The following is a 23,672-nucleotide window of genomic DNA, read 5'->3' as shown; positions in this document are numbered from 1 at the left end:
AGGCTCCCTGAGAGTGGCAGAGTGCAGTGAGTGATGTGCCAAGAGGTGGGGGCAGTCTGAGGTGGAGGCTGCCCGTGGGACAGATTTGGCAGAGGCACAGACCCACGTGCAGTTCAGAAGGAGCATTTCTTTGCCCTGCAATGGCATTTTTACCTGAGTCTGCGTTTGCGCCTTCGGGAAAGGCCCTGGGTTTGGGGAACTCGTGCTGGGTAACTGGGGGCGGGAGCTAGGCTGTGTTGGTCATGAGCGAAGACCCGTTTCGCTAGGCAGGGCTGGTGCTTGGCGTGGGATTGAGGTTGTCTGCTGGTTGTGGTGGAGGAAATGGGGAGTGTCATGTGCCTCCAGGCCTCTGACGCCGCCCCCTCAACCCCAGCCGTGACCCCTAGCAATTCTTTAAGACCAGGATTGAGACAGTTTGCTGCCAGCCAGGACTCTTCCACTGTAGTTTGCTCACGTTCGGTAGGGCTGCCTGGCCTAGCCTGGGATTAGCCCCAGCTGGCTGCAGTTCCAGCTCTCCTCAGACTGGCTTCTCGCTCCCCCCGACGGCTGGGGCTGGGGCTGGGGCTCTCGGGGGAATGCTGACGGGGAGGTTTGGCTTGTAATCCGCTCCTGGAATGTCGGCCAGACGGTCAAATTCTTCTCGCCTCTTGTGAAATGAGTGATGTGGGGCTGCTTGGGAGAGCAGCCTGCCATCCCTCCCCTGCTGGAGAAACCTGCCTGGCCTGCACCGCCCTGTCATGGGAACAGGCGTTTTCAGCCTCAGCCACAGCAAAGACATCAGTGCTGCGGTGGGGGGGCTGTTCCCCTGCTGGCAGACCCTCACAGCAAGGGAGGTATTTTGAGGGAGGAGGTTGTATGGGTGCCCAACAAGCGGGGCTCAGTGAAAGGTTGCTGAAAGGAAGATGGCTGCTCTTGCTTGCTGTCCACATTCCACTCCCTGCTATTTCGTTGGTGGCTCTGCTCCCTTAGCAATTCTCCTGATGGGATCTTTCCTCTCCCCTTGACTGGAGGCAATCTGGAGTCCGTCTGACTCTGCCCCTCTCCCTCCCACCCCCCAAGCTGAGCAGCTCTGCAAATGTTTTGAAAGATTTCCTTCCTGTTTCTTTCCCAAACCCTGACTTGTCTCTCAATTCCATTTTTCCTTCAGAAACCCTGATGGATACGAAGTGGGTGACATCCGAGTTGGCGTGGACGGCTCATCCAGAGACCGGGGTAAGACTCAGGTCCTCCTCTCAGGGCCTGCGCAGGGCTTCCGATTCCAGGTTGAGCTGCAGGTCTTGATCTGTTCCGAACTGGGACGCTTCACGAGACAAGGGCACCCTTTGGGTTCCCTCCTGTACCCGCTGTGTGCCTTGTGAAATCACCTCCGTTCCCCAGACCAGCTCATAGCTCTCTGCTTCATTACTATTGGAGTCGCAAGTGCATGGCATTGCACAGAGAAGAGTCAAGTTCTCACAGTCTTCAGCATGACGAGGGGAGTAGGGCCAGGAGAGAGCAGGGCAGGGACGGACCATATGGGTACCTTGGTTCATACTGACTGTGTGCGTGTGTTGGTGCTTTTGGGGGTAATCACGTGTCTGGTTTATGCAATGTGGTTTCGATTAGTTTGTTGTGGGGGTGGGGCCATGTTTTGAAGCATTCCGGTCTGCCCATCCCAGGGGCTAACCTGCCAATCTCTCTCCATTGCAGTGGGAGGAAGTCAGTGGTTACGATGAGGCCATGAACCCCATCCGAACATACCAGGTGTGCAATGTGCGGGAGGCCAATCAGAACAACTGGCTTCGTACTCAGTTCATCCAGCGCCAGGACGTCCAGCGAGTCTACGTGGAACTGAAATTCACTGTACGGGACTGTAACAGCATCCCCAACATCCCAGGCTCCTGCAAAGAGACCTTCAATCTCTTCTATTACGAGTCGGATACAGATTCTGCCTCTGCCTCTAGCCCCTTCTGGATGGAAAACCCCTACATCAAAGTGGATACAATTGCCCCCGATGAGAGTTTCTCCAAGCTGGAGTCTGGCCGTGTGAACACCAAGGTGCGCAGCTTTGGGCCTCTCTCCAAGAATGGTTTTTACCTGGCCTTCCAGGACCTGGGTGCCTGTATGTCTCTCATCTCTGTCCGTGCTTTCTATAAGAAATGCTCCAACACCATTGCTGGCTTTGCTGTTTTTCCGGAGACCTTAACTGGGGCCGAGCCCACTTCTCTGGTCATTGCCCCTGGGACCTGCATCCCCAATGCAGTGGAAGTGTCCGTGCCCCTGAAGCTGTACTGTAATGGAGATGGGGAGTGGATGGTACCAGTGGGAGCCTGCACATGCGCTGCTGGATATGAGCCTGCCATGAAAGATACTCAGTGCCAAGGTAAGCACGTGGCTAGATGGCCCGTAACATGTTCTTTTCCTCTGGAGTAAGGTATGTGTCTAAGGTATGCCTGAGCAGTCGGACTCGCTGTGGGAAGCGCACGGAGGGGCAGAGGATGCTGAATGCTCTGAGGTCAGACCCAGGAAGGTGGAAGCTGTGTGAGCTGTGTGTCCTGAAGACAGGCTGCTCCCAGAAAGGAGACTTCCCCAGAGTCCTGTCTGGCTTCGCAGGGAGCATTTCCACAGCATGGCCCGGGGACTCCGTGACACCTGGACATTAGAGTTTGATCCTCTGTGATTCAGTTTTAATGACCATCTGTACTTCTGGGTCTCCACCTGGGTGCCTGATGGTGTTCGAAACATGAAAGCTCACACCGATGATACCTAGTTAACATCAGCTGTAGTGTGCTCGCTAGCACTCGGTGCCTTCCAGCAGCTGGGAGCTATGGCCCAGGCCTGCCACCTCCTGGTCCTTTTCTTGGCATCGGGGCGAGCACCGCATGCCGTTGAGGGGCTCCAGTTTTCCTGGAGGAACTAGAACCCCTTCTGATTGCAGCTTCTGATGTCCCTATTTACAGGCCTAACAGGGAACCTTGGGATCAGTGGGTCTTGCCGCTTACTGAATGGGATACGCAGTATGAGGTCATGCCAGAACCCAGTCCCCATCCTATTCCACTTCAAGTCTTCCTCGCACTAGGCAGCGATGGGGTGAGGTCCTGTATCTCTTGGAGAGGGACTCTAGAGAAGTGGGGCTGGTGTCTGCGCCATACTACGTCTCTGAGCAGTATAATCCTTAGGTTAAATTCTCAAGATTATTCAGGACCCACAGCCGTTTAGGACACTCGCTTCCATGTGTCAGTAAAGCAGGAAATAACATGGGTTCAACTGGGAAGGCTACCTTGGTTTGTACAGAGTAGTGCCCATCAGGCAAACTGCAGGAGTGAGGGTGTTGGGAGAGCATCTGGCAGTGGTGGCAGCCAGCTGTCACCATGAGAGCCTGCAGGGGTATCCATATTTAGAGAACTGACTTCTAAGAGCCTGTACTTATAAGGGTGTGATTCATTTGGTTCTCTCTTCTTAACCCTAAGGTCAAGAGTGAGCATGGGGAAACTGGCTGTGGTGTTGCTCAGATTCAAACATTGATAGGGTCTCTCCTGGATTCTTCCAGGAGATGGCGGGGTTTCTAGTAGGAGGTCTCAGAGACTAGATTGTGAGACAGAGGCCCTGCCCAGCAATACTCAGACAATTCATGTTGTACAGGAAGCTGTGGGGCTAAGACTTTACCTTACTTGCGTCTGTGCCTTTGTTTCTCTGATTAGAGAAAAGGCAATAGAGGTTCGAAGGAGCAGTGCTCTGCAGCAGTGACTTATCTGAACAGCCAGGGAGATCCTGGAGTCATAGTGAGGGATGGGGCTTCTGGTAATGCTTTCAGCTTGCCTTTTCGGGCAGGAGGGAAAAACTCACTAGCAGATAAGTCAGATCAACATGAGTAGTTTTCATGGAGACTAAAGAAAACTCCTTTTTTTGCCAAATGAGTCAGAATAGTATCTGTCCACTCCGGTGCATCAGGGGTTCCAACTTTGTGTTAAATGATCATTACATTGGGAAAGAGGATGCATCTTTCGTTCCCCATCTCCTTCTTTCAACAAAAGTTGATCAAGAAGTGATCTCAGTTCTGTTAGCCTTGTCCATGGCAACCGCTTTCTTCTTGCCCAGACCTCTTTCCTCATCAGTAAGGAAAGCTCCTTAGACCTAAAAATCTCCATGTGATGCACTAGTTGCTGGTTATTAAAAGGGGAATCCTTGCATTTCTCTGGGGAAATCACGTTTTGCTTGTGGAATAGGAGATCTTTCGCTAAATGGTCATGTGTCCATAAACAAAAGCAGCTTAAGGATTTGGAGAACCTAGAGAAGTCGCTCCATTTTCTTATCCCTTTACCAGTCATTTTAGAGTTCTTCTGTTAGTGAGTTAAGGATTGTCCTGGGATACAACCAAAAAGTAAGTGGCTGTTTTTGCTGCCTTCCATGCCCTTGTACAAGGGAGGGGTCTTCTGTCATTCTTTGAAAATAGTACAAGGTTTGGTACATGTGTGTGCCCATTCGCATGCAAACCTAACCTGTCTAAGATGGATTTTATAGAGACGAGGACCTTGTCAGCTCATTCCACTCCTCTCTGCCTCCCTTTCCTAGTCATAAAATGGGGATGTTGTTTGTTGCATAGCACCGAGGGGTTCTAATCACATTTGTGGCCCCCATTGTGCCGAGCACTATTCAGACAGAGGTAGAAATGGCACTTGCCCCAGAGAGTTTTAAGGTCAACGTTATTTACCGTCCTTTGTAAAACGCCTCGTGATCTCTGGGGGAAAAGTGCCTATAGGGGCCAGGAATCACATTTTAATTGGAAAAAAAAAGCGAATCCTGAGTTACTGCTGAGATGGGAAAACCTGCTGCAAATCCACCCCACTGCAGACTTCCTGTGGCTTTTGAAGAGATCCTCTTCTCCACGCGGCGGGATTAGATTTCTGTATTCAGATCTGTTAGACAAAGCTAGCATCCTGCTCCCTCGGGGGTCGAGGGCTCATTCCGCCAGGCGGAAGGCAGCGTCGTGGTCTTTGGCATGCTTTGAACGCTATGTTTCCACAGCATTGATTTGCCGTCTCGTTCTCGGGCGCGTTGTCCTTATGTCATTAGCGCACAGCTCTTTCGGCAGGGGGGTTGCACTGCTTGCCGCTCTCCCCAGAATGGGGATTTCCAGAGGCAGCTCTCTCGGGAGGGAGAAAGGTTGCGGACCCTTGGCTGCGGTTTTTGGATTACGTTGTTTCTGCAGCTCCACCAACCCCACCCAGCTTCTCTGGACTCCTTTGGATCACTGAATGAGGAGGAATGTTGCAGGGGTAGGGGAGGATTTGCTGTCTTTTTGATGCTTTGGGCTCAAATGCTGAGTCCCTCAAAGGGATGTGCCATCTTCTCCCCCACCCCCAAATGGTGCTAATTTCCACAGGGTCCCAGGCCAGCTGCACTGTGAGCATGTGTACTCCACATCTACTTCGTGTGCATCACCTGCACTGCAAAAAAAAAAAAAAAAACCAAAACCCACCACCAACACAATAAAACCCCAAACCCACCCAGTGGCAAAGAGTCTGAGCCCAAGTCAACTGACTCGGGCTCACGCTGCCGGGCTAAACCTAGCAGTGTGGATGCGTGAGCGGGTGCCTGGGCTCTGAAACCCACCCCCCTCGCTGCCATGTCAGAGCCCAGGCTCCAGCCAGCCCAAGGCCAAACGTCTACGCTGCTATTTTTAGCTCAAGCTGGCTTGACCCGGGCTCTGAGACTTGCTGCTCCAGGTGATTATTTTTCTTGCAATGTACTCGTGCCCTCCTTGCATTGCCTCAGCAAACTGCTATGCCAACTTTCGTTTGTTTACTGTGTCTCTTTAAAAACAGACCATTCCTACTTTGGATGGGACAATGTTAGGGTGAAATCGCCCACTGGAGTTTTTTCTTCCAGGTGCAGGTCATGTCAGACCAGAGCCAGCGCTAGGCATAAGCAGACTAAACAATTGCTTAGGGCCCTGGGCAGCTCAAAGGGGGCTCCTATTAATTATTAGTATGGGGGGGGGGGGCAAATAATCCTGCTTAGGGCCCCCCCATGGGCCAGCACCGGCACTGTGTGAGACGCTTGTCTTCGAGGGATCGACACAGAATGCGTGGTATCTTTGCTTCTGACATTCCCCCCCAGCCAACCAACCAAACAAAACCCTCTTGTAGGGGACAGTTTATCCAGATTCCTTCATGCCTGGTGTCCATCACATCAGACTGATTGGATCTCTAGAGATGTCTGTTTGAAGTCTCATTGGCAACACGCCCCTTCCCCGTGACTTTCAACGTACCTGCTCACATGATCATCTGAGGCAAGATTGGAGGCAATATATTTCAAATAATCCACTGCCTAGAAAGCAGCCCAGCTTCCCTGATTTCTGTGCACATAAAATCAGAGCTATCGTGTTACAGGAACAATGGGCTTTGTGTACATTTCCTTCTCTTTTGTTAGACTAGAGAAATGGTTGCATAGTTCAATAATATGTGAATGTCTAATCGGTTAAATGCCGAGAGAGAGCACGCCCAGAGCATGCGTGCTATGCTGTTCTCACTCCTGAATTTATTCCTCAACCAGCTGTCTTCCAAACTCAGCAAAGCACGTGTTCCTTCAAAGCCTGTGTACTAAATTTGAGCTTTTTCAAGGGATGCCATTGGGTCAAATTGGGGCCAAAGTCTGGAGTTTGTAGAAGCAAACTTTTTGCAACCAATGACTAATGGATATGTTACCATGACTTTTTAAAAAACTGCCTACTAATCATAGCATTTGCCAATTATTTTCAGCCCCACGTTGCAACACTGAGTTACTGCATGAAAACCAGGAAGTGAAACTAATTATTTAGATAATTAAAAGAAGAGGTGGCAGATTCCAAGGCAGCAAGAGAAGTAAGCTAGAATTTTAAAAATCTGTTACTTGCAACATAGTTAAGGAAATCTGACTCTTAAATATTATTTCTGACCCATCAGTGCCCTTTAAATTCATATTCTTGTGATTTGAGTAAAAAAATAAAATTAAATTCTCCTTTTTAGATTTGGTTTTACACTTTATTTGGGCATCATTCAAACACCCAAAGGCTTTTTCTAGATTACTCCAGCCTGCACCCCCTGCAACGCACCACTTTTGGACTGAACCAGCATGAGAGAGTTCAGCCCAAAGGGTAATTTTTCTTGAAATGAAGTGCCTTGAAAATAGAGGTTTAGAATGAGCGTGGTCACCTGAGCCACAGCTGGAACAGTGCTACTGTGACGCTAATCCATCTGTGGGCACTTATGAAAGAGTAATGTGCGTGAACCGCGCAGGTTCATGAAGCACAGATTGTCCCAGGCAAACCTGATTGCGGCCTTTAACAAAATGACAGGGTTGCCGGACAAAGGGATGTGATGGGTTTAATTTATCTAGACTCGTGGGGCTTTTGCTTTCGTCCTGCAGGGGAAAGGAATAGAGAAATTGGAAAGACGCTGTCTGGGTTACAATACTGTAGTGTGGATAGAAAACTGTCTCAGCCCTAAAACTGTATAATTCGGGGCTATTATCTGCCCCTAAGAAGGAGCAGAGAGTCCTACAGGAGATGGTGCTGGGGTGGAGAGTAACCGCTGGTCTAATGATCTGGACAGTAAAGTACCCTGTACCATGCAGTTTTGAATTTTCATGCTGTCGGGACAACCCTCCCCCCTCCCTGCAGAGGGAGGGGACCTCAGAATATCGAGTTCAGTGTGTATCGGGGGGGGGAGGGGGATTCCCTTCTCCTTGCCCACATCCAGTGCGGTAATCACAGGCCCTGTACATGGTGAGTCATGGTGTGTGATGTTGGGATGATTTATTTCAGTGTGTTTTAGCTCCCTCCCATGGCCCTTATTCACAGGGGTGGGGCTTTGTTTTTGAAAGAGAAGCTTTCTGCAACCAGACCACCTGGTATTGTCATTCTGTCTGACTCCAGAGGCTAAGCAAGGTTGGGCTGAGTCAATACTTGGATGGCAGAGATCTCTACCGAAAACCCCGGGTGCTGCAGGAAGTGGTGTTTTGGCAGGTGGCCCTCTGAGCTGGTGCTCCCCGTGATGCAATAGGTGCTGTGTCTCTGGAGGAGTTGTTGACTTGCAGGCCAGATGTGAAACCGAAATCCTAACTTCTTGTGGTGTCATCCTATGGCAGCGTCATCCCTGGAGTCCTGGCGAAAGTCCAGAGTGAGGAACTACTTTCTGCCAGCCTGTCCCCCTGCCTGAGTTCTAGTAGCTTGATTTTTTTTATTATTATTATTTTTAGACAGGGATTCTGCTTCACTTCCTCTCCTGCTTCCAGTTGTGCTGTGACTGTTAAATGGTTGCCACGTTTCCCCTAGAGGTGGCTGCATCTCGGTTCTGACAGACGTGATCTGTGTGTCAGGAGTCTTCTGGGGATTCTTCAGCCTGAAAAGCACTTACAGAAATGTCAGCTCCTGTCGGGAGGGTCAGGGGATGCTGGCTCTTTAGCCCAAGCTGTAAAGACGCATGCTTCCATCCTTGGAGAGCTCTGGTTCAATCCCTGGGGCACTGGCCCAGACTGTGGTTGTCACATGCAGTTTCTCACAGAGAAAGGACTGTTCAGTGGTTAGGGTGCTAACTGGGGACATGGGAGACCTGAGTTCATGTCCCTGCTCTGCCACAGATTTTGTATTTTCTTATGCGAGTTCACGTAGCCTCACTGTGCCTCTGTTCCCCCATCTGTACAGTGGGGATGGTAGCCATGCCCTGCCTCATGGGTGCTAACAGGATAAATACAATGGGGAGAATGGATCCTACAGTGACGGAGCCATGTAATAAGTAGCTTGGATAGGGGAAGCAAGAACCCCAGAAGGACGAGTCTGCTTCTCTCACTGCCAGCTCTTTTCCAGGCTCTGGAGGCCGTAGAGTAAAGCAAACCTGTTGCACTCCTGTATCGGGATGGGAGCGTGACTCTGCTAGAGCCCGTACTTCTCTGCTCCTCCCCGGGCCTGCTGGTTTGAAACTTGTTGAGGAGGTGATGCTATGAGTCAAATCGGTTACTAATTGTCTCACACTCAAGTGCCTTTCATCCCAAAGTACTTAATAAGCAAAATAAATAAGTGATGACAATGCATTTACTGCTGTCTAACCAGGGGCTCAGCTACTGCATTTTCAGCTTGGAAAAGAGACGACTAAGGGGGGATATGATTGAGGTCTATAAAATCATGACTGGTGTGGAGAAAGTAAACAAGGAAGTGTTATCTACACCTCCTCATAACACAAGAGCGAGGGGGCACCCAATAAAATTAATAGGCAGCAGGTTTAAAACAACCAAAAGGAAGTATTTCTTCCCCCAATGCACAGTGAACCTGTGGAACTCTTTGCCAGAGGATGTTGTCAAGGCTAAGACTATCAGAAGGTTCAAAAAAGAGCTAGATAAATTCATGGAGGATAGGTCCATCAGTGGCTCTTAGCCTGGATGGGCAGGGATGGTGTCCCTAACTTCTGTTTGCCAGAATCTAGGAATGGGCGACAGGGGATGGATCACTTGATGATTACCTGTTCTGTCCAGTCTCTCTGGGGCATCTGGCACTGGCCACTGTCAGCAAACAGGATACTGGGCTAGATGGACCTGTGGTCTGACCCAATATTGCCGTTCTTATGCATTGGACATTAATAAAAGAGGGAATGGGGCTTGGAAGGAAGTACGTTCTTCCACCATAAGTACAGACCCAGGCTAACCAGTTCAGACCCAGGACAGTGGGTGCTGGTACAAACCAGATACAAAAATCACTTTTCTCTCGACTGAAATGCAGCTGCTTCTGGGCCCTCAGCAATGCTGCACACCGTTTAGAACAGGAAGCAAAGAATGCTATGTCCCCTCAAGCATGCAGGAGGCTATCGGGAGGCGGGGTACTGTCCAACTTGGGATCTAGCCAGAACTCCTCAGCTTCATCGCCTCAGTAAAGCTGTACTTGCAGCATCAGGGTTTCCTGCCTTGTGAAAACTAAGGGAGTTTCTCCTGTTGTCTCAGTTTGGGATTTTCTGTCCCCCTTGTGGACTCAGGCTTCTCTTGCCATAGGTCAAGTGTACATGGCAGCTATTTCAGCCTGATGTGTCCAAGGGACTTCAGTTATTCCTCATCCCTTCATAGTATGGTTCCTTAAATCTGAACTTGTATCCACCGGTTTGTAACCATACGGGACGTGAGCCTGGCTATCTAAACACACAGAGGCTTCTTTGGGTGTCTGCTGTCTCCATTTTTCACTTAAGTGTGGTTTGGTAGTGGCCATGGAATTGGCGAGGTGAGTGCGAGCTGCAGACCTTCCCTCTGGACTTTCCATCAAGAAAAAGTGTACATGGCAGACACCATCCCTATTCGTGGCTAGTGGTGGTCCTGGATTTTCATCTGAGCCCGTCCACATACCAGTATCTCCTGATTTCTAGGGCAAAGCCAGGGTAAAGTCTAAATGGTAAAACTCTAAATCTACCAGGCTGTTAGGGGACCCAAAGACCTGGTGACTTCAGCTCAGAAAGTAACCCAATGGATTGAGCGCTGTAATCGGTGTGGTATGACCTAGCTCAGGGGTGGGCAAACTACAGCCCAGCGGCCGTGTCCAGCCCCTCAGACATTTTAATCTGGCCCTCGAGCTCCGGCCAGGGAGTGGTGTCCAGGGCTCCGCATGGCTCCCAGAAGCAGCAGCATGTCCCCCCTTAACTTCTTACACATAGGGGTAGCCAGGGGGCTCCGCACATTGCCCCCGCAGCTCCCACTGGCCAGCTACCACGGCCAGTGGGAGCTGCAGGGGCAGCGCCTGAGGACGGGGCAGCATGGAGAGTCACCTGGCCGTGCCTTCGCATAGAAGCCAGAGGGAGGACATGCTGCTGCTTCTGGGAGCCACTTGAGGTAAGCGCTGCCCGGAGCTGGCATCCCTGACCCCCTCCTGCACCCCGACCCCCTGCCCCAGCCCTGATCCCCCTCCCACCCTCCAAACCCCTCGGTCCCAGCCTGCAGCACTCTCCTGCACCCCCAACCCCGCATCCCCAGCCCCACCCCAGAATCTGCACTCCCAGCCGAAGCCCTCACCCCCTCCCACACCCCAACCTCCAATTTTGTGAGCATTCATGGCCCATCATACAATTTCCATACCCAGATGTGGCCCTCGGGCTAAAAAATTTGCCCACCCCTGACTTAGCTGGAACCTCCATGTCTAAAGGACTTGGAGCCCAGTCAGATGGAGGGATAGCAGCTTCTGCAGCCTGCCTGCATAATGTCTCTGTAAGAGTGTGAACCAGCCTCCTGGTAGACTTAAAAGCATTTGCTTTGCTGAGTCTAGATTGGATTTCCAAATCAGAGTAATGCATAAGGCTCTTAATCAGTAGCACTCGGCTTTTTCCTGAGGGTTTCTGCTGCTTAATTGTCTCTTAGGGTGGGGAACTGCAAAGACAGTGCAGTGAAGGAGAAAGAGAGGTTATGCACTCGCTAGTAAGTATTGCTTTTGTAGATCCGCACTGACCTGCCCTCCTTCCCTCTGCATTAGCGTTTTCAGTGGTGTTTCCATGGGAGGGAGAGGAGCTAAGCAGTGGCTAGGTGTTGGTCTCCCATACCCTGGTGTTCTAGCCCCTAACAGCTTTTCTGCTTTGCCTGGTGGTGTGTGTGGCAGAGCATGCGGCCCCTCTAGGGAGGGTCTGTAGAGGCAATACTCTTGGAGAACCATTGCAGTAAGTAGCTTTCCTTCCAGTGATGTAGCTGCTGGCCGAGGCCCTGTCTACGCTACAAGCTTTGGTCAACTCACGTTACGTCAGCATAAACCTACTGCACTTAGTAGGTCGCTTGTGCGTGTGCATGCTTGACTCCTTGCACGTACTCACCAGGAATACTTGCACCATGCAGTACACCACAAGGAGGTATCACAGCATGCAACTTGCCATTGTCCAGTGCACTATCTTTTGGGAAAATTTGGCAATGCCTAGTGGGGCAGAAATGAGTCACACAGGCGTGACTGGAAGCAAAGGGTCAAGGTCCCATCATGTAACTTTCTCCATCCAGTAACGCCACCCATATCCCATAATTTTTGTGCCTTTTATTAAAATCCCACAAAGCCATACGGTGCTCCTTGCTGTCCGCCGCTTAGCATGGAGTCTGCCCAGCTCTGCATTGCTTTCAAGAGCATTGCAAACACAGGGTACACGACCCTCCGGTATTTGCAGAGCTGCACGAAGAACCACAGCAGCGGGGGACAAGATGATTCTGTGGAGGACAGACTGCTGGGGGTCATAGTGGACCACCAGCTAAATATGAGTCAACAGTATAACACTGTTGCAAAAAAAAAGCAAACACAATTCTGGGACATATTAGCAGGAGTGTTGTAAGCAAGCCATGAGAAGTAATTCTTCCACTCTGCACTGATTAGGCCTCAACTAGAGTATTTTGTCTGGTTCTGGGTGCCACGTTTCAGGAAGGATGTGGACAAATTAGAGAAAGTCCAGAGAACAGCAACACAAATGATTAACTGTCTAGAAAACGTGACTTTTGAGGGAAGATTGAAAAAAAAAATGGGTTTGTTTAGTCTGGAGAAGAGAAGACTGAGAGGGGACATAACAGTTTTCAAGTACATAAAAGGTTGTTGCAAGGAGGAGGGAGATAAATTGTTCTTCTTAACCTTTGAGGACAGGACAAGAAGCAATGGACTTAAATTGCAGAAAGGGAGGTTTAGGTTGGACATTAGGAAAAAATTCCTAACTGTCTGGTTGGTTAAGCACTGGAATAAATTGCCAAGGGAGGTTATGAAATCTCCATCATTGGAGATTTTTAAGAGCAGGTCAGACAAACACCTGTCAGGGATGGTCCGGCTATGCAGAGCTGTGACTCTTGGCAACGTGCAGAACACAGTGGATGGATTTGCAGCAGTGTGGTTCCCAAACTGCAGTGGAGTGATAGATGACACACATCTCCCTATGTTAGCACCAACCCACCTTGCCACAGAGTACATCCAACAGAAAGGGCTACTTTTCCCTGGTTAGTGGATCACGGGGGATGCTTCCCTGACATCAGTGTTGACGATGTTGAAATGCCACCTTGTCAGCACCAAAGAAAGAGGCAACTGTCAGCTCAGCCAGCGCAGAGTGACTGTTGAATGTGCTTTTGGTCGATGGAAGGGATGCGGGTGCTGTTTACTCACAAGATTGGACCCCAATATATCCCAATGGTTATAGCTGCCTGCTGTGTCCTGCATAATATCTGTGAAGCAAAGGGAGAAAAGTTGGCTCTGGGGTGGAGGGCGAAGGTGGAGCAGCTCTGTGCTGAGTGGGAACAGCCAGACACAAGGGCTATTGGAAGAGCTCAACAAGGAGCTTTGTGGTTGAGGGAGGCCTTGAAAGAGCACTTTAACAGTCAGCCGCAGTAATGGGATGTGATGGACTGTGCTGTATCTGGCTCTGGAGCTTTGGGGGCTGTTAGGAATTGGGTGCTGCTTGATGTGCATCTGTGAATATCGCACTGGCTGTTAATGTAGCTCTTAGTCTTGTGGTGCTTGCTTTACATTTACAATCATTACCCTTGTTAGGCCCTGACCCTGTGAGTTCTGTTGCCTTGCACAGCAACAAGTAGTGGGCACTTTCAGTAGCGCTAGGCATTCGGCAGCATATATTGTGAAGTAACAAAGATGAATTGTTTACCAAAAATAGATGTTTTTATTGGATACCAACAACAGTGGGGGGTGACCGTATATGCAATTAAAAAACAGTACAACAAACACTTCTGTTCCGTTAGTTTATTTCAGAGCTTAACAAAGGGAAGAAACATTCATGTCCAATTCAGTGCATTGTGGCTACACACGCACTGACTTGTGAGAGCCACAGTTGCTGTAGGTGAAGCTGGGGTTGTCCTTACTGTCCCTGGTGTGGAGTGGTACGGGTAGAGGGCAGGCCCTGATGTCATGTGGAGTATTGGTTAGTGTAGGGAGTTCTCAATGGAAAACTCCGTTTTGTCTGCGAGCCTGTGATTGTTGGACCTGTAGGTCTACAAGACTCTGCAGCATTTGTGAGGCACAAAGTGGGGTGATTTGAAGACCAAGAGAGGGAGACAGTGGCTCTGGATCTGAATCTCTGCGCTCGTGAGACCCTACTACAGCATCAAGGGTCAATGGTTGTGGTGCTGGGCCATCTTTCTCCGGCAGCAGCAATGAGGATGAAGGTGCAATGTGGCGTGAACTTAGGAAAGACGTTGGTATTGGTTCCCAGGTGTCTGCTTTGTGCTGATGGCTGCTGAAAGAAATTAGTGTCTGTAGTAAATCTGGAGGATTGGATGGGCAAGTGTATAAAAACAAGCCATTGTGTGATTACGAAATGCCCCACACCCTGTGTGCAAGGCTGCAGTTCCCAGCTGTAAAACTTCCCACTGTGGGTGGTAGGAAATGCCTCGTAAACGGAAACTGCTTTTGCCTCCCCAGAGATGGAGCGGTTCAGTCTTCTCATCTGGTGGGTGATGCGTTGTAGCAGGCCTAGAGCAGGAGGCTCGTCTGCTGAGATGGAGCTGCCGGAGATGAACAGGGATAACTGAAGGCAGTTTGACACCTCGGGGTGAGCGGGTGGATGGGAAGAGAGGTACGGTTCTGAGCGTGTCTTCTGTGGAGCAGGGAGGGCTCTCTGGTTAGAGAGGGGCAGGAGGGGAGGGGAGGATATCTCTGAGCTCCTGGGAAGCCCATGGCTATTGAGGGACACATTTGTGGCTCAGTGATGGGTGACTGACATGCTCCATGAGCTATGATGCCAGTGCATAGCAGGGGGCTGTCTGCAGAGATTTTCAGCTGTAACTATGAATTTCCAGCATTTCAGTGCACTGAGGTCGAACTTATTTTGTGACCTTGTTAGTGCTGTTGATACTTGGTAGCTCAGGAAGGGTCCTGGAGAGAGACCTGCCTTCTCGTGGGACAGGATCAGCCACACTGCAGGTGTGAATGAGACGGTGCGAGACCTGGGTTAGTTAGTTTCATGGCACTTCGCCACCGCTGGGCTCCTTCGGGTTCAAGTGCTGGGTTCGTCTTTTCACAGAGCCCTTGTTAGGGCTAAACGCTCCATTGTTCAAACCAGGCCTGGGATCCAGGCCTTTTGCTCAGTGAGGGGCTGTGATGAGAATCAGGAGGGTTTTCAGACGTGGGCAGCCCAGCAGAGGCAGCTGTTTAGCAAAGCGTCTAGGAGAACGGCTTAACCTTACTTGACAAATGACTTTAAACTGGCTGGGGAATGACACTGTCACGGGGCCTGAAAACTGGCAGGGCTGGGGATGGGCCACTGGAGTTGATGCAGAGTCCTGTCCAAACAGCTCAGTTCCTCTGGAAGAGGGGTGAACAGCATGTCAAATGTGCAATGGGCACTGAACTTCAGGGGGTGAGGAAAACCAGCGGGAACAGAGAACTAATGACCTGGCCACTGAAGTGCCTGGGACTGTCCTGGGGGTCACGCTGGGCAAACGGAACAGCTGGCACGAACGGGGTGTCATAATTTTGAGATGCAGACTGACTGGGGAAGGAGGCATTTGGAAAGCAGCAAAGGCTGAGAGGGCAGTCCCGGGGGGACAGCTGCAAGGGAGGTGCTTGGCCTTGGGGCTGCGCATGCAGCGGCTTCGGGACACAGCTCAAGGGGGGCAGGGGTCCTCTTCTGTCCCGCTGAAGTGAGACTGTGCCTAGAACTGTGATCGCTTCTGGGCACCGTCATGCCCTGCAGGGATTCGGGGACAGTCAGCAGAACAGAGCGAAGAGCTGGAAGGAAAGATTGAAAACACAGCTGGGCAAAGCACCGCCGAATGCCTGTGTGTTTGAAGGGGCTAAGTGCCAAGGAGGGAGAGGCTGTCCAGTTCAGTACAAGGGGCTAGAACTAGGGCTAATGGAAAGAGAATGAGAGGGGAAGCTTGGGCTGACTGTCAGTGAGATATATCCATCTGCGACATGGATTCCCAAGGGACAGGAGAAAGCAATGGCGGACATGCTCTAGGGACCAGTCTTACCCTGACCCAGGAGATGAACTAGAGGGGACCCTAGATATCTCTGCCATCTTTGACTTCCAGTGTAGGATTGTTCCCCTATACCCTTCCTGGGGGCTCTGTCCAGTTGAGATTTACTCCACTTCCCTGGAAGGCCAGTAACTCCTGGTTAGGTGGTCTTCCTCCTTGGTGTTTCAAAGGTGTCGATGTTTGTAGGAAGGTGCCCTCTGTCCATGCCTGGAGGCATCTTCAGCCCAGGTGCTACTCTAAGCCCAGAAGAGTTCAGCTGAGCTGGGCTAGTGACAATCACTCGTCTGCGCCAGCCAGCAAGCCCCTTGCGTCCAGCTTAGGTGCGCTTGGCATGTTTCTCATCACAAACCAGTTCCTAGAGAGCTGGCCGTGCTGAGCGCTGGATTAGAAGACTCTGCTTTGAATCCCCGGGCCCAGAGCGCAGTGACGGGCAGAGTCACTAGGTTTGGGCTGGGGTTGCTAAAAGGGAGGGCGATGTTGGGGCTGGATCTGTTGGTAGCTCCATATTAGGGCTTGGATTGGTTTCTGCAGTGAACGTCCAGGGCTGGAGAGCCGAGGAGGAAAGTTCTGGGCTCCTTCCCAGCAGTCAGTCTGGTCCCTTGGGTCAGCGCTCTGTTCAGAAGGAATCTGAGGTGAATCACTCTTTCTCCAGTGTCTCCTGCTGAGGCGGGCACCTGGCATCCTGGCCTTTTGGGCTCTGGAGAACATCACTGGGAAAGATTTACAGCCTCAATTGCTGTAACTCTGAACCCCACTGCTGCTCCGAGGGAGTCTCCCAGGCTGAGGGGGCATCTTCGTATTGTCCTGTCAGGGCAGGTGGGCTGGGAGCTTCCGGGTTTCCACAGCTTTTCCCGCACTCTCTGTGCGGGGCTAATGACCCAGGCCAGGCGTTCTGTCCGGGAGCGTTACTAACAAAGTTCATTTTTCCCTTCTCTCCCCTCCGTGCAGCCTGTGGTCCCGGGACCTTCAAGTCGAAGCAAGGGGAAGGTCTCTGCTCACCCTGCCCCCCCAATAGCCGGACGAGCTCTGGGGCAGCGATGCTTTGCACCTGTCGGAACGGCTACTTCCGGGCAGATGCAGACTCCGCAGACAGTGCTTGCACCAGTAAGTCTGTCCCTGTGTAGCGGACGTCTTGGATCACTCAGACCCTGACCTTGGGGGACAGGATCGGGGTCCCAGTCTGCAGCAGTGTGGTTTGAGTTCTCCTCTGCTGGGGGAGTGGGGTGTCCTGGATAACCGTCTCGCTGTAAAGGATGAACAGCCAGATCGAGAGGCAGTGAATCCAGTCCTGAGAACTGCAAGTCCAAAGGGCCACCTCCCCACAAATCCGGGTGTGGGCTGGGTTTGGGGGCTCCTCGGGGCGCTCTCCGCTCTGATGTGAGTGTCTCGTCCGCAGGCGTCCCATCCTCTCCTCTCAACGTCATCTCCAACGTGAACGAGACATCGCTGGTGCTGGAGTGGAGCGAGCCCCGGGACTCGGGGGGCCGGGACGACCTGCTGTACAACGTCATCTGCAAGAAGTGCAGCGTGGAGCGCCGGGTGTGCACGCGCTGCGACGACAACGTGGAGTTCGTGCCCCGCCAGCTCGGCCTGACGGACCGGCACATCTACATCAGCAACCTGATGGCGCACACCCAGTACACCTTCGAGATCCAGGCTGTGAACGGCGTGTCCAACAAGAGCCCCCACTCCCCCCAGTTCGCCTCCGTCAACATCACCACCAACCAGGCGGGTCAGTACAGACAGCTGCAGGCTGGAGCCGCTGCTGCCCGGGGAGAGGGTGCATCTCTGCTCTGCTCCTGTAATATCCCCAGTAACCAGAGCAGGGTTTCCTGCTGAAAGTCTCTCTGAGGCCATTGTCCTTTGTTCATGCCCTTTGTGCAGCGTTGCTGGCTCTAAGCTCCTGCATCTAATCCCCTGGGTGACTGTTTCGCTCTGTTTTTAAATCAGTGTCCCTGGAAGGAATGAGATCAGAACTCCTGCAAACAAAGATAGGGGGCTGACCTAGTGGATGCTCCCAGCTCTCTAATCCTGGCTCCAGAGACTCCCGGCTTGCAGGGGCAGATGGGCTTTCTCCCTTGTGGGCCTGGCTAAGGTCAGGACCCTCCCAAACCTTCAGAGCATGTGGTGCACTCTCTGCTTTCCCTCTCCACCTTCCCCTGCATCGGGCTCCGCTCCAATGCACTGGAAACCTACTGCTGCCACTCACTGAGCAGAATTCGTGGGCATCATCCCTGAGGCGGAGGAGGGTACCATGGAGAGCAGGAGGAGTGTGATCTTGGTCTCATCAGCAGTTGGTGGGATCTTGCCCCGTTGGTTTAGTCTCAGCCGTAGAAGACGGATGTGGGTTGGGGGACGTTGTGGGGGGTCCCAGGGGATGAATTCAGTGACTGGCGACATGTTTCTGCTGGCATGGGGCTGCGAATGCTGCGGCTTAACCTGGCCCATCCCTTCCTTCTGTTTTGCAGCCCCCTCGGCCGTTCCCAGAATTCAGCTGCACGGCAGTACTGGCAGCAGCATGATGCTGTCGTGGACGCCCCCAGAGAGACCCAACGGGATCATCCTGGACTATGAAATCAAGTACTTTGAGAAGGTAAAGGAGAGCCCAGGCCACCCGCTCCCCAGCCCTGCTGCCTGCAGGACGTGCATGGGCGGGTAATGGTGATAGAGGTAACCCCGGTGCAGGGGGTAGGATGGTGCTTGGGGTTGTGACAACCGCTGTAAGTGACCCTGATCTTCCTGCCCCACAGCAGGGCCAGAGTGAGGGCATCGCGAACACCGTCACCAGCCAGCAGAACACAGTGCGGCTGGATGGGCTGACGGCCAACTCCCTGTATGTAGTGCAGGTTCGGGCCCGCACTGTGGCCGGCTATGGCCGGTACAGCCTCCCTGTGGAGTTCCAGACACCTGCAGAAGACGGTATGTGCTGGGGCTGGAACCCCTTCCTGCTCCCATCCCACGCCCCGGCTCAGCCCCTTGTTCTGATCGGCCTCCCGTGTCTCCCACAGGCTCCAGCGGGAAGAGCTTCCAGGAGCTGCCCCTGATCGTGGGTTCGGCCACCGCAGGCCTGGTCTTTGTCATCGCTGTGGTGGTGATTGCTATTGTCTGCTTCAGGTACCAGCTCTGGCGGGGAAAGGGTGTGAGCCCCAGGCTAGGAGTCCCACAGGGCCTTGTCCCTGTTGCAGTGTTTGGGGTATCCCTCAGACTGTCTGTGTTTTAAGGCAAATACCCATCTGCATGCCGGGTTCTGGAGTGAGGGGGCCAGGCCTTCCAGACCCGGGGCCGCTCCACCGCGGAGTGCAGTGTCCGCATGGGGTTCTAGCAGAACCCTTCCCACTGCACTAGAATAACCATCGCTCCAGGCCCGTCAGGCTCCGTTGTCCTCTGCATGTGGTGCTAGATGGGTGTTAAGCCGGCAGGGGAGGATGTTCTGTCGAGGAACATCAGCCGAGCAGGTGCCCCTCCCAAACCTCATTGCTTCCACCTGGCCTCCCTGGGCAGCAGGTCTGCACCCATGGAGCATGGCAGTGAGTGTTCCTCCCCACGGCTTTGTTCTTCAGCAGTTAGAGGCCATCGGATGCAAACTGGGTTGTACGCGACTAGCAACCCGCCCCCAACCTGAGCCAGCCTTCAGCCTACCTTTACCACTGCAGCCCTCATTGGGCCTTCAGGTGGAGCCGGCTTCATGACACGCCCTGTGCCCCTGTGAGATCTCGCCCTGCCCGCTGCAAACCTTTCGGGGTCTCTGAGCCAGTATGAATCAGGGCAACCAAGCCCAGAGCAAATGTCCCCTCCAGCAGTTCATGCCTATGTCCCTGCTTCTAGGCTGAGGGTGACGATACAGGGAGAAGGGAAGGAAAGGCGCTGACCTTGACACCATGCAGTGCCGGAGCGGGGCATCTGCTCCGCTGCTGGCTTGCGGACTTACCTGTGGCCCCCTCGGCACGCAGCAGGCATGGACTGTCCTGAAATGGCTCTTGTCTCCTTTGGGCAGGAAGCAGCGGAGCGGTACGGACTCGGAGTACACGGAGAAGCTGCAACAATACAGTGAGTGTGACCCCAGCCCCTAGCGCATGCTCCTGCCCCCAAGCCCTGCGTGCTGCAACAGTACGGGAGTGTGACCCGGCCCTTGCACCCCCGCGTGTGCAGGGCAGCGAGACTGGGATGATTTCCTTAGTTGTGGGGGCTTTGTGTCTGGTGCTAGAGTTCCTGGCCTGGGCCCCAGGATGTCCTATGACGCTGTAGGTCGGGCTGAGGGGTGTTGCTGGGACCGCGCCCTCCCACTGGGCCTGACTTGCTCTGCTCTCGCAGTCACTCCCGGGATGAAGGTTTACATCGACCCCTTCACCTACGAGGACCCCAACGAGGCAGTCCGGGAGTTTGCCAAAGAGATCGACATCTCCTGCGTCAAGATCGAGGAGGTGATTGGAGCAGGCAAGTCACCTGACGGGGCGCGGCTCGTGTGGCAGGGCTGCCAGGGAGTTCTCGCTGTCTGTAACCGCTCCGCTGTTCTTCCCCTGCAGGGGAGTTCGGGGAGGTCTGCCGGGGCCGCCTGAAGCTGCCGGGCCGGCGGGAGATCTTTGTTGCCATCAAGACCCTGAAAGTGGGTTACACGGAGCGACAGCGGCGGGACTTCCTGAGCGAGGCCAGCATCATGGGGCAGTTTGACCATCCCAACATCATCCACCTGGAGGGCGTGGTGACCAAGAGCCGGCCAGTCATGATCGTCACGGAGTTCATGGAGAACTGCGCCCTGGACTCCTTCCTCCGGGTGAGGCCTGCTGCAATGCGGGGCAGGCTGTGCCCCAGGGGTGTGGGAGGACAGGAGGCTGGAATGGAATCGCTCCCCTTCCTCTCTCTCTCTCTCTCTGGCTGGGCAGCCCTCTGCTCTGCACTCGCCGCTCCCGTCCCGTTCGGCTCTCACATGCCTTTGCTTCTCTGCGTTTCACACTGATGCCCCCAGGGTTCGAACGTTGGGATGGGGAGGAGGGGCCCTGTTGGAGGATCACGGTGGGCGGGAGGTAGGTGGCACCTTATGAAGAGAGTAATAGTGTGTTAGGGTCCCGTCCCCCCCCACGTATACTCTTCCCTTTCCTGCGGTGGGAGTGTTAGAGGCTCAGCTAGCCAGAACCTCTAAGCAGGTTCATTGGCCCATTCTAGGGGGAGATCAGAACCCCTCCCCAAGCCGCCTGTGGAAGCAGGGAACGAAGGGCTCACCTTTGGGACCCCTCTGACCTCTCCCCAATGTCTGCCGGCAGCTGAATGACGGGCAGTTCACGGTGATCCAGCTGGTGGGGATGCTGCGTGGCATCGCGGCCGGCATGAAGTACCTGGCGGAGATGAATTACGTGCACCGTGACCTGGCCGCCCGCAACATCCTCGTCAACAGCAACCTGGTGTGCAAGGTGTCGGACTTCGGGCTCTCGCGCTTCTTGGAGGACGACCCCGCCGACCCCACCTACACCAGCTCGCTGGTATGTGAGATTCTTGTCGGCACCCTCTGCCCGGCCGCAGAGGGCAGGGCCGCGGGGGCGCCCTGAGGTAGACACTAAATAATGGAATTAAGCGTCTCTCCCCACAGGGTGGTAAGATCCCGATCCGGTGGACGGCTCCGGAAGCCATCGCCTACCGCAAGTTCACCTCGGCCAGCGACGTGTGGAGTTACGGGATCGTCATGTGGGAGGTCATGTCCTATGGGGAGCGGCCCTACTGGGACATGTCCAACCAGGATGTAAGTGCGACCACGGGTGGGAGCCAGGCTCTGGTGGCGCCCGGGGGGCTGGCCGCCTGGCTGACTCGCAGCCGCTCTGAGCGCGTGCGTGCCTGTGTGTCTTGGCAGGTGATTAACGCTGTGGAGCAGGATTACCGCTTGCCGCCGCCCATGGACTGCCCCACGGCGCTGCACCAGCTCATGCTGGACTGCTGGGTGCGTGACCGCAACCTACGGCCCAAGTTTGCACAGATAGTGAATACGCTGGACAAGCTCATCCGGAACGCAGCCAGCCTGAAGGTCATCGCCAGCGTCCAGTCTGGGTCAGTGCCCTCCCCTCCCTGCTCCGGTAGCGACCCCGCCAGGCCGCTCGTCCCTTTGCAGTGCAGGGAATGCTGGGGAATCTGCTTTGCATGGGCTGGAGCCAGGCATTGGCTGAGCTAGAACCTAGGGGGCTAGAGGTGGGGATCCAGGTGGAGACAGCACCGGGGGGAACCCCATTATCCACCAGTGCCTGGCAGAGGTCTGTACCTACCCCAGCCCAACAGCACCCTGTGTCCTCCCCGCATTAACTCTGGGTTCGCTCTTATCCCCGCAGCGTGTCTCAGCCACTCCTGGACCGCACCGTGCCGGATTACACCACCTTCACCACCGTGGGCGACTGGCTCGACGCCATCAAAATGGGACGGTACAAGGAGAGCTTTGTCAACGCTGGATTTGCATCCTTCGACCTGGTGGCACAGATGACAGCGGAGTGAGTGGGGCTGAAGGGGCTGGGAGCTGGGCCTGGTCACAGGGCACTGCTGGGAGGAAGAGCACGCAGCAGCTCTGAGGGCAGATGCCTCCTGCCTAAGAACAATGAAGTGTGCGCAAGTTTTCCCTCTTGGGCTGGGAAAGCTCTGTGATCAGTGTCCAGCACCTCTGCTCTTAGAATTAAGTAGCTTCTTAGGCCAGGTCTCAGAGCCCGCGCTCCAGCCCTAGGCCAAATGTGTATGTGGCTCGTTTGAGGCCCACGAGCCGGAGTCAATCGACCTAGGCTCTGAGACTCGTTGCAGTGTAGATGTGGCCATGAGAAGTAGACGCAGATCAGTGCATGGCTGGGGGTGTAGGGGATTCATATGAAGCTGGGACGGGTGCAGACCCTGACTAGATTGTTGTTGTGTCTGGCCAGGAGGCCAAGTGGCATTAAAGGATTTCTGCTGCCGTGTTCTGGGCCCCTCTAAACACAGCTGGGGAATATCTGTCTGCTCCATCAGCCAGTGGTTAATGCTGCAGCAGAAATGCCCCTGCACAGGGCTCTCCAAGGAGTGTGTAGACTTGTTACGAGCTTTGCCTCCTCTTGTCCTTTCAGAGACCTGCTCAGGATAGGGGTGACACTCGCAGGACATCAAAAGAAGATCCTGAGCAGTATTCAGGACATGAGGCTGCAAATGAACCAGACCCTCCCGGTTCAGGTTTGACCACAGGAAATTCTGGGGCTGGAATGGACTGAGGGAATCTGTCAATAAGATTCTAGTTTGTGGTGCGGCCCGGCTTCCTGTTTTCCCCTTTGCGTGGAGCTTCTCGGCCTCTGACAGTCACACGGGATGGGACGCGTCTCCGTGAATCCAAGGCACTTGGGCCGAGAGGGAGACCAGCCTTGTGTTTGTGTTTGGAACGGAGCCGGCGATGCAGTCTTCATATTGAAGACAGATTATCGGATGAAGACTTCACCCCCTCTTCCTGCCCCATCTCCGCTGCACACAGCGCCATGGGTTCAGGAGTTGTTCCGCTTCTTGGATTTCCTTAACCCCAAAGTCACAAACATTCTCCTCTCGCTACGCGCCTTTTGGAGACGCTGTGGGCACTTTCCCGAGCTTGTGGCCTAGCGAGGGGGTTGTGGGGATACAAGCATACACAGCAGCTGCCCGACTGTGAAGGGCATGGAGCGGGGTCCGACCTGGCCTTCTCCTGTGCAGCCCCAGACAATCATGTCCCCCTGCTGCCCCCATACAGGGATCTGCACTGGAATGTGTCGGAAGGGGGCGGGTATCGGTCC

The 23,672-nt window shown here is 53.6% G+C and overlaps 1 protein-coding gene across 1 annotated transcript; it reads left to right on the top strand.

The window, feature by feature from the left end:
* The first annotated feature begins 1,149 nt into the window (after positions 1-1,149).
* Positions 1,150-23,094, top strand: EPHB3 (EPH receptor B3). Its single transcript, XM_077825858.1, has 15 exons — positions 1,150-1,212; positions 1,690-2,362; positions 16,873-17,028; positions 17,321-17,656; positions 18,393-18,517; positions 18,678-18,847; positions 18,940-19,038; positions 19,919-19,977; positions 20,236-20,358; positions 20,448-20,695; positions 21,183-21,398; positions 21,506-21,655; positions 21,764-21,957; positions 22,233-22,388; positions 22,986-23,094. The coding sequence occupies exons 1-15, from the start codon at positions 1,156-1,158 to the stop codon at positions 23,092-23,094; spliced, it is 2,871 nt and encodes a 956-aa protein (XP_077681984.1). The 5' UTR covers positions 1,150-1,155.
* Positions 23,095-23,672: the final 578 nt, after the last annotated feature.

Source organism: Eretmochelys imbricata, chromosome 9, assembly GCF_965152235.1.
Source record: "Eretmochelys imbricata isolate rEreImb1 chromosome 9, rEreImb1.hap1, whole genome shotgun sequence".
Lineage (NCBI taxonomy): Eukaryota > Metazoa > Chordata > Testudines > Cheloniidae > Eretmochelys > Eretmochelys imbricata.
Note: the sequence above shows the minus strand (reverse complement) of the source record. Positions and strands in the feature narration are given on the sequence as shown.